Source organism: Rattus norvegicus, chromosome 15, assembly GCF_036323735.1.
Source record: "Rattus norvegicus strain BN/NHsdMcwi chromosome 15, GRCr8, whole genome shotgun sequence".
Classification (NCBI taxonomy): Eukaryota; Metazoa; Chordata; class Mammalia; order Rodentia; family Muridae; genus Rattus; species Rattus norvegicus.
Window position 1 is genome coordinate 26,699,162 of NC_086033.1, and position 13,444 is coordinate 26,712,605.

The 13,444-nt window shown below is 43.2% G+C and overlaps 1 protein-coding gene and 1 pseudogene across 1 annotated transcript; both read left to right on the top strand.

Moving 5' to 3' along the window:
- The window catches only part of Psma7-ps2 (proteasome 20S subunit alpha 7, pseudogene 2), a 39,170-nt pseudogene that overhangs the window by 5,403 nt on the left and 20,323 nt on the right, over positions 1 to 13,444 (top strand).
- On the top strand, positions 1,058 to 3,520 carry Rnase10 (ribonuclease A family member 10). Its single transcript, NM_001012467.2, has 2 exons — positions 1,058 to 1,167; positions 2,289 to 3,520. The coding sequence occupies exon 2, from the start codon at positions 2,294 to 2,296 to the stop codon at positions 2,930 to 2,932; it is 639 nt and encodes a 212-aa protein (NP_001012485.1). The 5' UTR covers positions 1,058 to 1,167; positions 2,289 to 2,293; the 3' UTR covers positions 2,933 to 3,520.

Below are 13,444 nucleotides of genomic sequence, written 5' to 3' on the forward strand. Positions count from 1 at the left end.
GCTTACAGCCCACTGAACATCTCACGGTCTCAATTTTATTATAAAACTGGGGGAATAATTCTCACCTTCTCTCGTAAAGAGGTCCGGAAGGCCACATGAGGTCACTTCATGAACATGAACTAAACTGTAAAACCATCTATCTAAAATCCTAAAACCTCAACACCTCTGTCATGTGAATTACAGAAAAGGCCTTTCCCTCTGCTTGAAGAAGACTTTGCGCCAATCTTATGCAGTTAGTTTAGCAGAGAGCAGACGAGGTCTTAGTCTCTACTTACACTTTTGCAGAAAAGAAACAAGAGATAAAACAAACAAACAAACAAACAAAAAACACTAAACAAAAGAAAATACTCAGAAATCCTGTAGACGCTCAGACCACCGCTTGGCACCCCTGCATAATGACTACAGAAAACAACGCATCTCAGGGCAGATCTGGAGAGATCGTTGCAATGCCTTATCAGTCCCCAGCTGATCTGAAATCCAGCTGGAGGAGGGAGTATCTACTGGACATGGCAACCTTACTGGTTTTATTCACCCCATGTGGGAGCTGACCAATTGTTCTGCTTCGATATTCCTTTTCACAGGCCAAATAACAACATTTACGAAATCTGGATTTTTTCCCCTCCCACTGCAAATAGTCAAATGAAGTCATGATACACTTGTAAAATGTGAAAAGTGGTGTTGGAAAGGTGACGTGAATAAAAATAAACAAGACGTCAGAAAATACCATTCCAGAAAGGATCATAGGAAAGGGCTTAAGGCAGTACGTGTAGAAAACAAGGCAATCGGGCTTGGAACTTAGCAGGAGGTGAGACTGTTCAAAACCACAGGTCTGTGGGCGGAACTCAGAGAAGTGTTGATGGAATAAGACTGTCTGTAGTTTCCCCACTTAGGGGGCACTTCCTGTCGTTTGCCTAAATTGCTTTACTTCAAAGTATTTGTGGGAGCAGAAATTAGTTGAATGTGTTCATTCTGTGCTGGGAAAGAAAGAAGGGGAGAGGGATGGGTTCAGGAAATCCGGCTGTGTTTAAAAGCCCTCAGCACACAAGGAGATAGCTATTTTTATGGAGAGCAGCTTCTGGGTTCGGCTCTCAGAGAAGGAAGTTCCAGGAGAGCAGAACTGGGGGCATAGGAAGAGACAAGAGTACCTGAAGCTGCTTACAAGTGTGGGTAAGCCACATCAGGGTAGATACGTCAGGGAGATCTCCGACACAGCCACAGCCCATTTGGTTTCATTCTCTTGACATCTCCTTCTCTCCTCTTCTTTAATACAAAAAGCAAGCTCTGGCAAGTTTTACTAAAGAAAACCTTTCCTGACTTATCTCATCAGTCTGCTCTGGGAAGCTTCTAATAGACATCAGAGTCACCGGAGTCAATGACAGCCAGTGTGCGCGCTCTGCAGGATTTTCCACACGCTGTGCCATGTAATGTTATTGCCCCTGCAATGATGGATGCTAGTTTGGGGCCAAGAGCATAAAATTCTATTTCAGATTTCCTCAGAGCTGGGCGGTTGTTGAGCAGGATGAGCAATCGTGCCCTTGCCTGAGTCCTTGGTTCATACACAGCATGTACTTTCCACTTTTCATAACAAGTTGGAGCCCAGGGTTATTGACTCCAAAGACTCTATCTTCCTCTTAGCGGCGGGATGGTCCCCAACCAAGAGCAGCTGCCAAAATAGCTGGAGAATGAGAAGGCCACACTGCATTTCTTCCCTAACTACAAAGAGAAATTCAAATTTCTGATCTACGATCGCACATTTCTGAAGTTTTATTTTAGGAGTGAGAATGAACCAATTTTTTTTTCTACTCATTTTTATCCCTTTTTCAGGAAAAGGGTAATAATAACAAGCAAAATAAACCAGGGATAAAAATGGATACATTGCTTGCTAAAGCCAGGTTTTCTGTAAGAATTTCTCTGTACTCTTTTGGCTTCGCTATCTCTTTGGTGATTTGAGAGTAATTTCTGTTTAAGAATCGGTGGGCGGGGGCTAGAGAGGATGGAGTGGTATCAAGTTTCCTTGTTGATTACTCAGGCAAGGGTCAGTTTAAAGTGACTCCCATTGGTCACTTTCCAATCCTCAAGACCCACATTTTATCGCATAGGAATGGGAAATGTAAGGAGAAGGAGCAGAAGAAATGTTCAAGAAAGAGATTCATTGCCTTAGGGGGAGGGTGGAGTAACGGGGAGAATTACATGGAGTACTCAAGTCCTATTTTGCTGGCTTTGGCTGACCAGGACAGTGGCCAGAATTTATCTCTACATTGTGCCTTCATTTTCTTCCTCTTCTCCAGGCAAAATGAAGGTGACACTGGTGCATCTGTTGTTCATGATGTTACTGCTGTTGCTAGGACTGGGGGTGGGGCTGGGGCTGGGCCTTCACATGGCTGCTGCCATCCTGGAGAATCAGCCACTGGATGAGTTTTGGCCCAGTGACTCCCAGGACACAGCTGAGGCCACTGAAGAGGGACAGGGCACCAGGACCACAGAAGCCCTGGTACTTGACAACAAAGAAATGGCAGTACCTGTCTGGTCAGAAGATACTGTCCTCAGTGAAGATGAAGTGGGGGGAAGCAGGATGCTGAGAGCCAAGACCCTCCTTCAGAGCAAGCAAGGCTACCTTAAGTTTGACTTGAACATCCGGGACTGTAACGTCATGATGGCCCACAAGATAAAGGAGCACAATCAGAGCTGCATAAACGATTATACATTCATCCATGAGGATCCAAGCACAGTCGGAGCCGTCTGTAACAGTCCCCTGGTTGACTGTGATCTCAAGGGAGGCAAATGTCACAAAAGCCCCCGGCCTTTTGACCTGACATTGTGCAAGTTGGCCAAACCAGGCCAAGTCACTCCCAACTGCCACTATCTGACTTACATAACTGAAAAGGTCATTATCATAACATGCAACAACACGAAACAACTGGAGATTAAATGAGGCAGCGCGTGCCTTTCCCTCCTCTCCGTCTCGTTGCCTCTGTTTTTTGCGTTTCTGCTTGCTGATGCTTCTGTCCCCTCCTTGGGTTCCCTAACTAGAAGGAAGATCCTGGGAAGAGACGATGGAACATTGCTGATCTTTGTCTTCTGAGAATATAATTATTCTTTGTGTTGGGAGGGTCATCCAACTTGCATTTTGTCCTGGGGGTCAGAAATGGCAAAATAATAATGTGTAGTTTCTCCTAGATGTCTCTCACCTTCAATCCCTGCCCTGCAAAGGCCTAGCTCTAGACCCTACCTTAGCCATGGTCATCAGCCTGATTCCTGAACTGAGTACACCTTGGGTGTGGACTAGAGGAATTTAATGCCTCCTTTACCCACCTGCTTCCCTGCTACCTACCTTAGGCCTCTGCGTGCTACCTACATGTGCTAATCCCAGACTCCTGGGCCCTGCACAACACAGCATGCTTCTCTGCAGCAGATGCAACACAAGGGATTCTACCTAGGACTGTGTCTGGAAAGCCACGTGGTTAGGCTTCTTTTCCAGAGCCTGCTGTAAGGTGGTATAGGGCATAGGCCAGAAGATCAAGTGCTTGAAGAAGGACCCATCTTTCCCAGAGTCCCACCCCTCTCCTCCCCTTCTATTTTCACAACCTTTCTCTTTATCCCCACCCCCCATCTCCTTTGTTTCTTTCTTCTCTGACACTTTTCTGTGTTCTTCTCTTTTACCTTTCCTTTTTGGGTCTTCATTTCTCCAGATTTCTTTAGCCACTCAGTCAGCTAATGCGCGCGTGTCTGTGTGTGTGTGTGTGTGTGTGTGTGTGTGTGTGTGTGTGTGTGTGGTATTGCAGCTGTACTGGACAAGCAGATGTTGGTCCCAGAGACTCAGTCTGGCATAGGGAATGTGAAGTTAGGTGGGAAAGGAGGGGGGAGGGAGGGAGGGAGGGAGGGAGGGAGGGAGGGAGGGAGGGAGAAAGAGAGGGAGAGAGCGGGGGCTATTTTTGGTTGTCTTTTGAGATGGAAAGAGCCACTTTTGATCTAGGCCACATCTTTTGGTGGCAGCCTATACAAAGGACATGGAAGGAAGGAACTCTCTCTCTTTGCCTGCTTGCCCTCACTCTTGCAGGCAAGTTCGAATCTTCATTGGCATTGGAACTTACTTCTTCAAGATTCCGTTGTATGCTGAAGACCATCTTAGATGTCTAGCTTTGGGACTGAATAACTTCTGGATTCTTGGACATTTTGCTGATAGACAGTCATTGTTGGACTAGCTGGACCAAAGCCTGTAAGTCAAGTCATTCTAAAAAGTCTAGTAAATTATATATCTATATCCAAAATAATAAATCATACATCATACACACACACACACACACACACACACACACACACACACATATATATATATATATATGTATATATATGATTTTGGGAATTGCCAGATCTGCACTTTTCCTAATCTTGTCTCTGTTTTCAACTAGATGTCAGTCAGCTTTCTGTCACTGTCATGAGATACCTGAGACCTAACTTAAAAGAAGGAAGCATTCATTCTGGGTTTTCTGGAAGAACAGAAAGTGCTCTTGGCTACAGAGCAATCTCTCCAGCTCCCACAGTTTTGCTGTTTTAAACTCCAAAAGATTAGAAGTTCCAAGATCACAGGCCTCAAATTTTCAGTTAAGCGACTGTCAACATATACATGTTATATAATTAGCCTTTGAAGAATTTGTTTATGTACAATACTATTTAGGCCTTAAGCATCTCTGTGGGAGCAGCTCAAGAAGGTGTTTCTTCCATACTCTTCATCAATAAATTTACAGGTCACTGATAATCTATTTAGTGGTTATCTATCATCCAGCACCTTCTCAGAAGTCATAATATTTACAGTGACACATAAACTCACTTCAGAGAAGTGACAAGTTCTCATTCCTGTCAAGCACTGTATAAGCAATATACAAGGTCTTCAAGTGGAGTCTTTCCTTTCTAAGACACAGGGAAAAAAAACCACCATTGTATGTCAGGCACACTCTTACAAGCTGTCCTAGGGTCATTTGGTTTTATTTAGTTACATTTAGAAGAAAAGTAACATGCTCTGAGAGGCCCGCTGTATGGGTAATTTTTCTATTGCTGTATTTATAAAGAAAAGAAGTTTATCTAGTTCACAGTGTGGGAGACAGTTTGGGTGTGGCATTTGATCTGGATGTGTTATTTCACATTATCTGAGTGAGGAGCCTCCACAGTTTCAGGCATTTGAGCACTTGTTCCCCAGTTGGTAACACTGTTTAGAGAGGTTTAGGTGGTGCAGCCTTGCTGGAGGAAGTCACTGGGACTGTGGTTTGAGAGTAAACGGCTCATGCCACTTCCCAGCTGGCTTTCTCTGTTTCGTGCTCATGGTTGAGGATGTGAGCTCTCAGGTTCTTGCTCCTCCAACCGTATCTACTGTTTACCACCATACTTGTTCCCCTTTGGAACTATAAACCCCAGTAAACTCTTGGTTATGTAAGTTTCTTCCGGTCATGCGTTTTATTATAGCAACAGAAAGTAGCTAAGACAATGGAAACTCCCTCAGTTCGGCCTCGGGTGAGGGCTCCTTCAGTTGGGTCACAACGTGATAGGGGACATCATAGTACAAAAGAGAGGAACACAGTCAAAGGGAGGAAGCTAGAAACTATGAAGGAGGAAGATTTGTCCCTTTATAACAACCCATTCTCATGAGAACAACTCTTGCAGTAGTCAATTAAAGTTGTCAAATTGCCTTGGTGATTGGTGCAAGTTCTTTGATACCCACCCCAATGTTCTGGACTCCCAAATGAAAGACACACACACACACACACACACACACACACACACACACACACACACACACACCTTTATATTTAATATGCTTTAATCAACTCAATGGCTCAAACATCGATGTAGCTAACACCTCCCCTCTGATAAACCTGAGTTATTACTAAAATTTATATTCCATCGTCGTTGCCCTAGACCCAGTTGGGGGCCCCCCAGAGGCTGCTGTTCCCCAGCTCTTACATGATTGGTATGCTCTCTCTTCTGCACCCCTCACGCCTGGTCTTTCTCCTTTCTTGTCATGGCAATTTTAAATCCTCCTTCCTCTCTTGGTCTCCTTGCCTGTGAATCCTGAAGTCCTACCTCTGTCTCCCTGTCCAGCCATTGGCCGCTGGCAACTTTATTTACCAGTCAAAACCAACTGGGGGCAGGGACCCCCTGTGTCTTACATGCGGATTCTTATGCAATTCTGGGGGCCCAATTAACATAATGCAAACCTTAAACCAAATCCACAACAACAAACTTCTCTGTATGACCAGCCCTGACCTTTTCAGGAAAAGCACCTTCAACGGCCTAAGTGCTTCTCACCAGTCCTCACCTCTTGAAGGCTCTTCAACACTGCTACCCTGAAGAGCAAGCCTCTGCCACACGAACACCTCAGGAACAATCCTCACCAAGATCACCCAACCTCCGATGGTGGCTCTGCACCCTGGTGAGGACTCGTTGTGCATCCTGCTCTTGTCTGAAACTCACTGAGTTTGCTCTCTTGTGTTCAAAGGGACAAGATCCAGGCCTAAATAAAGTTCGAGGTCTTAGATTCTTTATTGCATGCTTTTTGTATCAACCAAGATTTATAAGCCAGAATGCTTATAGATCTCAGCACTGGGGGGTGGGGGTGGGGAGGAAGATCTTGAATTCAAGGATAGCCCTGGGATACACATAGAATTCCAGAACAGACTGAGCAGCAGAGAAAAATCTGCTTAAAAAAAAAAAATAAAACAACCGTACAGATTCTCTGTCTCCTTAACACACACACACACACACACACACACACACACACACACACACTCATACACTCTAAACACTTTTTCAATAAACCTCTTATTTATTTCTAAATAAACCTATTATTTAGTCTTGAAATTTGTACATAATGTATTTTTATTGAAAATAATGTTTTTCAAGCAATATATTCCGATCATGGTTTCTCCTCCCACATTTCCTCCCAGATCCACCCTTCCAACTCTGTTTTCTTTTTCTCTCTTGAGAAAGCAAACAGGCAAATAAAAAAGACATCCAGTCAAGAATAAAACAATACAAACTAGCAAATGAACAAATAAAAAGAAATAGTGTTAGAAACACGTACACATGCAAATATATATGCACACACAAATATATATGCACACACAAAAAACATAAACACATACACACACACACACACACACACACACACACACACACACACACACACACACAAAGACACGTAGGTTAAAAAGATGCCTGAACAAATCAATATGAGAAAAAGAAAATCTCCCAAAATACCATTAAGTTCCTTTTGTGCCAGGCACGGGAACCGTCCTTTAAGTGTGGTTTGAATTCCCAGTCAGACTCCATTGGAGAAAATGAATTTTTCTTTTGTGAGCAGTTATCAGTTGGAGATAGCTTCTTGTTTAGGGATGGGAGCTCCTGTCTGGATTGGACCTATGCTGGCCTTGTGCATGCTGCCACAGTCTCTGAGTTTATATGTAGATCAGTCCTTGGAGGTCATTGTTTTCTTGGAGCCATCCATCCCTTCTGTCTCTTATAATCTTCTTTCCTCCTCTTGCACACAGTTCTTCAGCCATGGTGGGGGAGTGGGATTGATGACGATAACCTGTTTAGAACTGAGTGCTCCACAGTGTCCAGGTGTGGGTCTCTATATCAGCTCCCAACTACTGCACGAGGAGATTCGATGATAATGGCTGAGTGAGACACTAGCAAAATGTTGTGAGGAGTCATTTTATTGCTACATTCCTTTAGCAGAATGATAGTGTTTGATTTTCCCCTAAGTTCATGGTCTGTCTTGTCTCGGGTACTTGGCTACCCAAGCAGTGTCAGGATTGGATTCCATGTCATGGTCTGGGCCTTAAATCCAATCAGGGAGTGGGTGGTGACTCCCACAATGTTAGTACCACTATTGCACCAACATTAAAAATATATTTTGTTCATAATATTTTCCCTCCTCCAGCTCCTCCCAGATCCTTCTCTACCTCACTATCCACCCAAGTTCATGTTCTTTCTCTCTCTTAAAAAAGTTTCTAGTGCTTGTTATAATCCCAGGTGAAAGCATATGATTATATTTGTAAAACAGGCACACTTATAAACTTAAACAAGGACAACCCCAACAGACATCCTCATGAAGATGGGGGGAAGCTCAAGAGTATCTTGGTGACATTAAGCTGGCACCCTTTTTTTGGAGGTTCCCCCAAGAGTGAACATGAGTTGATCACTCAGCTGTCAGGATTGGAAGTGGAGTTTATTGTTTGATTAATTCCAATCACAACATAATGCCCCTCCCCCATGTTATGGGTCTGTCCCATGAGGATACAAAGAAAGAAAAATAGGATAATTATTGTCATAGGGCCCATATAAGTATTATCTTTAGCAGGTAAGAGGGCCTGGTTGTGACTCTTGTCATTATCCTAAAGATAGCCTCCTTTGGCTGAGTGTGGTTGATCAACAGGGTAACATCAGTGAACTTCACTGCTGTAGAGGTGCTGAGGACCACAAGATATGGATATTTCTGCATTGACTCCAGGTTCTGGGTCAGGATTCTCTTTTGCACCATCTGGTGAATAGTCCTCTGGGTCTGTTTCAGGGCCCAGTCTCTTAGCTTAGGGAAGAGAAGGGATGGCCTCCCAAATATACTTTCAAGTAGGGGGAAACCCTTTTGATATGAGGTGAACCTGACCCTTAGAGCAGATGAAAGAAATTTGGATCAGTTTTAGTTAAAGCTTCCTTTTTTTTTCTATTCTTTTTTTCAGAGCTGGGGAAGTTAAAGCTTCCTTTAAGTCCCATTCTACTTTTCTACCTGTCCTTAGTTCTGAGACCCATAGGCACAATGTAGTTTCCAGTCAACATTTAGGACTTTTGTCTGATTTGGGGAAACTATGGCCTTGAAGGCAGGGCCATTATTAGACTCCAGGGAAGGGCAATCCAAATCTAGGAATCAACTCTTGTAGGGGTTGTGGGGTTGTTGTTGTTGTTGTTGTTTGTGATCACTATAATTGTCTCCATTCAGGTAGAATATAGATTTCTATCCATTTAGAGAAGATATCTATGAAAACTAATAAATACTTATACCCAAGAATCATGGGTTTGATTTCTGTAAAGTCCACTTCCCAATGTTCTCCAGGGGTGCTTCCTCAGGCACAGAGCTTTTCTTCCTCCTTTGTGGTTCATTGGTGCACAAGTGGTACATCTGAACATAATGTGTTTGATAACATTGTAAAGTCACAGGACGTAATATCTGGGCCTGAGAAACCAAGAAGTTTTGGATGCCCCCAATGAGTGGCCTGTAGGAGTTTAAAGACCATTTGTTTTCCAATAGTAGTAGAGAGTCTCTTACTTGGCATCTGTGACAGCTATCCCCAGTTGTCAACCTGACTATATCTGGAGTGAAGTACAATTCAGAAATAGAGGGCACACATATGATCCAGATCTTGAGGCTAAAAGATACGAGCTTTTGATCCAGATCTTGAGGCATAGTGGTCATGAAAAACTTAGGCCCAGGCAAGGTGGTACATATCTTTAAACTCAGGAGACAGAGGCAAGCAGATCTGAGTTCGAAGCCACCCTAGGACAGAGCAAGTTCCAAGTAAAGCAAAGCTTAGATCCATGTGTGATGGTAGACACCTTTAATCTGGGTCACACCTTCTGTTGGAGTTCTTCATAAGGACAATGGGGAAAGAGTGGGCTCATTTTTCTTTGCCTGATTGCATTTACTTGCCAGCATATCTGTTAGAACCTACTTCTTCAGAATGTGTGTGTTTGGGGTTTGAGTGGGTGGGAGCTCTACAGAGTGTGAGTTGGTTAAGAACAGTTCTTGGCCCAAGGGCAGATTGTCAGCATCTTTCACTAATACAGCTGCAAGAGCAACTGTCTGAAAACAAGCTGACCAACTGGCAGATCTGCAGATATCTTTAAGTTTGAGTGGCACTTTTGGATAACATACTTGGTTGGAGGAGTTATTCCTTTAATAGGGGGTTAGATCATAAAAATATGGGTTGGGAACTAAGTAGTTTTCAAAGTAAGCTGGTCTTTGGCTTCCCTAAAGGATATGGTGACCCACAGTTTTTGTAGTATCTTTGAATTAGGGAACAGGGCAATCTGGCATGACTAAGAATGAGAGGGTCATAATGCCTTGTCCCAAGACCACCATCTGAGAGTCATCCAGGGAACAAGAGCAGTCTAATTGTCCTTGCATGCTGTTCACAGAGACAACATTGATCCCAGTGGCTCTGTCAGAACTGAGTGGGCTATTCCTGTGTCTACTTGGATTTTAACAAACTTGCTCTCTACCTTTAATGTTACCCTGGGCTCCTGAGGGCTTTGGTGGAATGGAGCCCTGGCCTTGTCAGTCCTTATCCAAATGAAGAAGAGCGTCCTTCTTCCATCTTCTGATTTGGGCATTTATTTTTCTAGTGTCCTTTTGCTTACAATAAGCATATTGGTCCTTCTAGCTCTTCCTTTTGTGATGTCTCTGGCTGACCCCTCTGGATCCTTCTTATGGGTCTCCCTGAGCAGTGTTACTACTGCTTAGGTCAATTATTTTTTTCATCTACAAAGTCATGGTTATTGCAAACCGTTCTCTTAATCTTCAATAACTGAATAATTCAATTCATCCCCTCAAGTGTTTTAACTTTTTAAGTTTCTTTCTAATAACTGGGACTGACTATATAACAAAATCAATATTGTTTGCTCGCTGGTTTTCAGGGTAATGGGAGTGCTCCAGGAATCCATCGGGCAATTCTTGGAGCTCTTGTATAACCCTGCCCCCTTACAGTTGCCTTCAATCCTTCTAACAAGGTCTGGCAGAAGTTGACCATAGCCTTCTTGGTTGGTGTTGGGATCCTAGTCAGAAAGTGGAAAATTTGTTCTTTGGTGGATGCATTGTCCTCAGGTTATTCTTTAACTCCTTCTTTCTTTCCTTCCTTCCCTCCTCTTCCTCCCCCTCTTCCTCCTCCTTCTTCTTCTAGACAGTGTCTCTCTGTGTGGCCTTGGCTATCCTGGAACCTGCTCCACAGACCAAAAACTCAGAAAATTGTCCGCCTCTGTCTCCCAAGTGCTAGGATTAAAGGTATGCACTGCCAACACCTGACCAGAGATCATTTCGTCTGTTTTCAAACATGGTCTTGTCCCAATCCTCAGCCATAAAGTAAGTGACCAGGAGCTGTTGACTTTTATCCCAGTGGTTTATGAGTAGAAAAGACAGTCTCAAAGAGACTAATGAAAGCCTGAGGTTTTCTCAGTTTTTCAGTTATACAGATCATTGGTTGAAATGAAGACATAAACCATGAATGATATTGAGAAGGAATTTTCAGGTCTTGAGCCTTCTGAGAATACATCCCTTAGAGAGAGGATGGGGGTGGGTGCTGCCTCTATTCAGCCAGAACCACTCCAGTGTGTAGAGAGGGAGCATGAATTGGAAGAGAACACCTCTTCCTCCTGAGCACTCCCAGAAGTATTTCCCACTTCATGGGCATGACCAGAGTTTGTAAAATCCAAGTTTTTCCTCCTGGCCCCAGGCTCCCAGAATAATGACTCTGAGGGTCGAATATTTTTTACAAACACCTAGCTTTGGCTGTTACCTGGTTAGAACATAACTTAATATCCCTGTAAGGGTTCAAAATTCACTAAAGGAAGACCCCCAGACTCAGATGGTATATAAAAACAAAGAGCATTTATTCTGCAACTAGCATGCTAGGGTCACTATCATTTCTGAACAGCAATGCCAAAAGAGACATTTGAGCCCCTTTTATAACAGAACTGTCTAATTGTTTCTGAGATAACAACAGACTTCTAAAACTTAGAATACATTCCAAGGGGTTAAAAATAACATTAGCTGAAAGTCATAAAGAAGATATATACCACAGGACCACAGGTGTAAAAACAAGAGTTAACATATTGACTGTGTTTATCTATATAAACCTTCAAGGAGAGCTTAGTCATTGCCTTTAACTTTCTATGAACCTATATGCTAGTAGCAAAATAATTGCTTAGTGAATATGTATGTAGACATTCTCTGTTATAAACCTCTTATTTAATTTATGACTCGGATGTATATATAAACTTGTAGTGAGCTGTTTACCATGTGAACGTACACTCTGAAAGTCATAAAAGTGTTGAGAACAAAGGGCGGAGGCAAGCCGCCCTCCCCTTCTGTTTCAGAGACTTAGAGAAGCACAATTCCCTGTCAAGGTTTTCTCACGTCAAGGTGTTAAACTGGAGACTATAGCTTATAGCCCCAGAGCAATTCAGATAGGCAGAACAGCTACAGAAGCAGAGTACCTTATACCTAGAGTAGATAGCAAATGGTCCATGACCTAGTCTCTAAGTGGAGACTAAGTGGAATTAAAAAGACTCTTCAATCCCATACATTCTAACCTAAGTTCTGCCATATGGCTGCTTGCCTCTCTGCTCAGCTTTTATGCTTTTGACCTCCTTCATGTTCCCAAGGAATTCCTTTTGTACTTGGCTCTATCCCAGAATCCTTTTTGCTTCCCGGATGTCCCATCTTCTATTTTCTACCTCAGCTACAGGCTAATCAGCTTCAGTTGACAGATGTTGCATCCATACATTGCACAAGAGATTTTCTCTACAAGAGTCCATCCTGGGGCATAGGGAGTGGGACTGAGAGAACCCACCTCTTGTGATTTTTTTTTTCTGATGACCTGGCCAAGCCAAGAAGAGTTGGGTCCCTAACAAGAGGCACAGGTCTTAAGACAGGGGTGTGGGTCTTGTACTAGAGAAAACCAATGGTTAATATAGGAAAAAAAATTTGGTGTCATCATGTTCTAGATGGCCACACACACACACACACACACACACACACACACACACTTTCTTGAACAATTATCCTGAAGGTAACAGTCCCATCTGTTGAAGGTCAGACTCTGGTCTTTTTCTGCCTTCTATCTCTTTATGCTGCCTTAGAGGACTAACACCCTTTACCTTCTAACTCCAGTTCAACCCTAAGAATCAGCACCTCTCCCCTCAGTAGCTTCAGAAATGGGGCCTTTTCTATTTGTTTTATTCTATTTATTACTTAAAGCTTATCTGTTAATTTTGCATTTTAAAACAGATTGGCAGATCAACTCACTATTCCACCTCAGTTTCCTTCCTTTTAAAGCTGCATTTCAGCTCTCACCTTTGATGGTTTACTAGTATGGTAATACATGAACGTTTTAGCATGCTTTTATTGTGTGTATTTTTATGGTGCCTTTTTACTGTTTTTATTGTGCCTGTTTTAGCCTCCTTATGCCCTTTCTGTCTCATCCCTTCCCCAGGGCCTGCTTCTCCAAAAGGAGTCAAAAGAGGAGGGAAAGGGAGTTCCAAGCCAGGTAGGGATAGAGGGGAGGGATCATGCAGACTCAGGCTCATATTCCCCATCTCCATTGTCTCTTTGATGCTTAACTTGGGGATTCTGAAGCCCACATTGCACTGCACAGACAAGGATAAAGGAAATATGGAGACA

What these genes read in the sequence shown, in the direction of transcription:
- Rnase10 (NM_001012467.2), top strand. Translation starts at nt 2,294, where the DNA reads ATGAAGGTGACACTGGTGCATCTGTTGTTCATGATGTTACTGCTGTTG.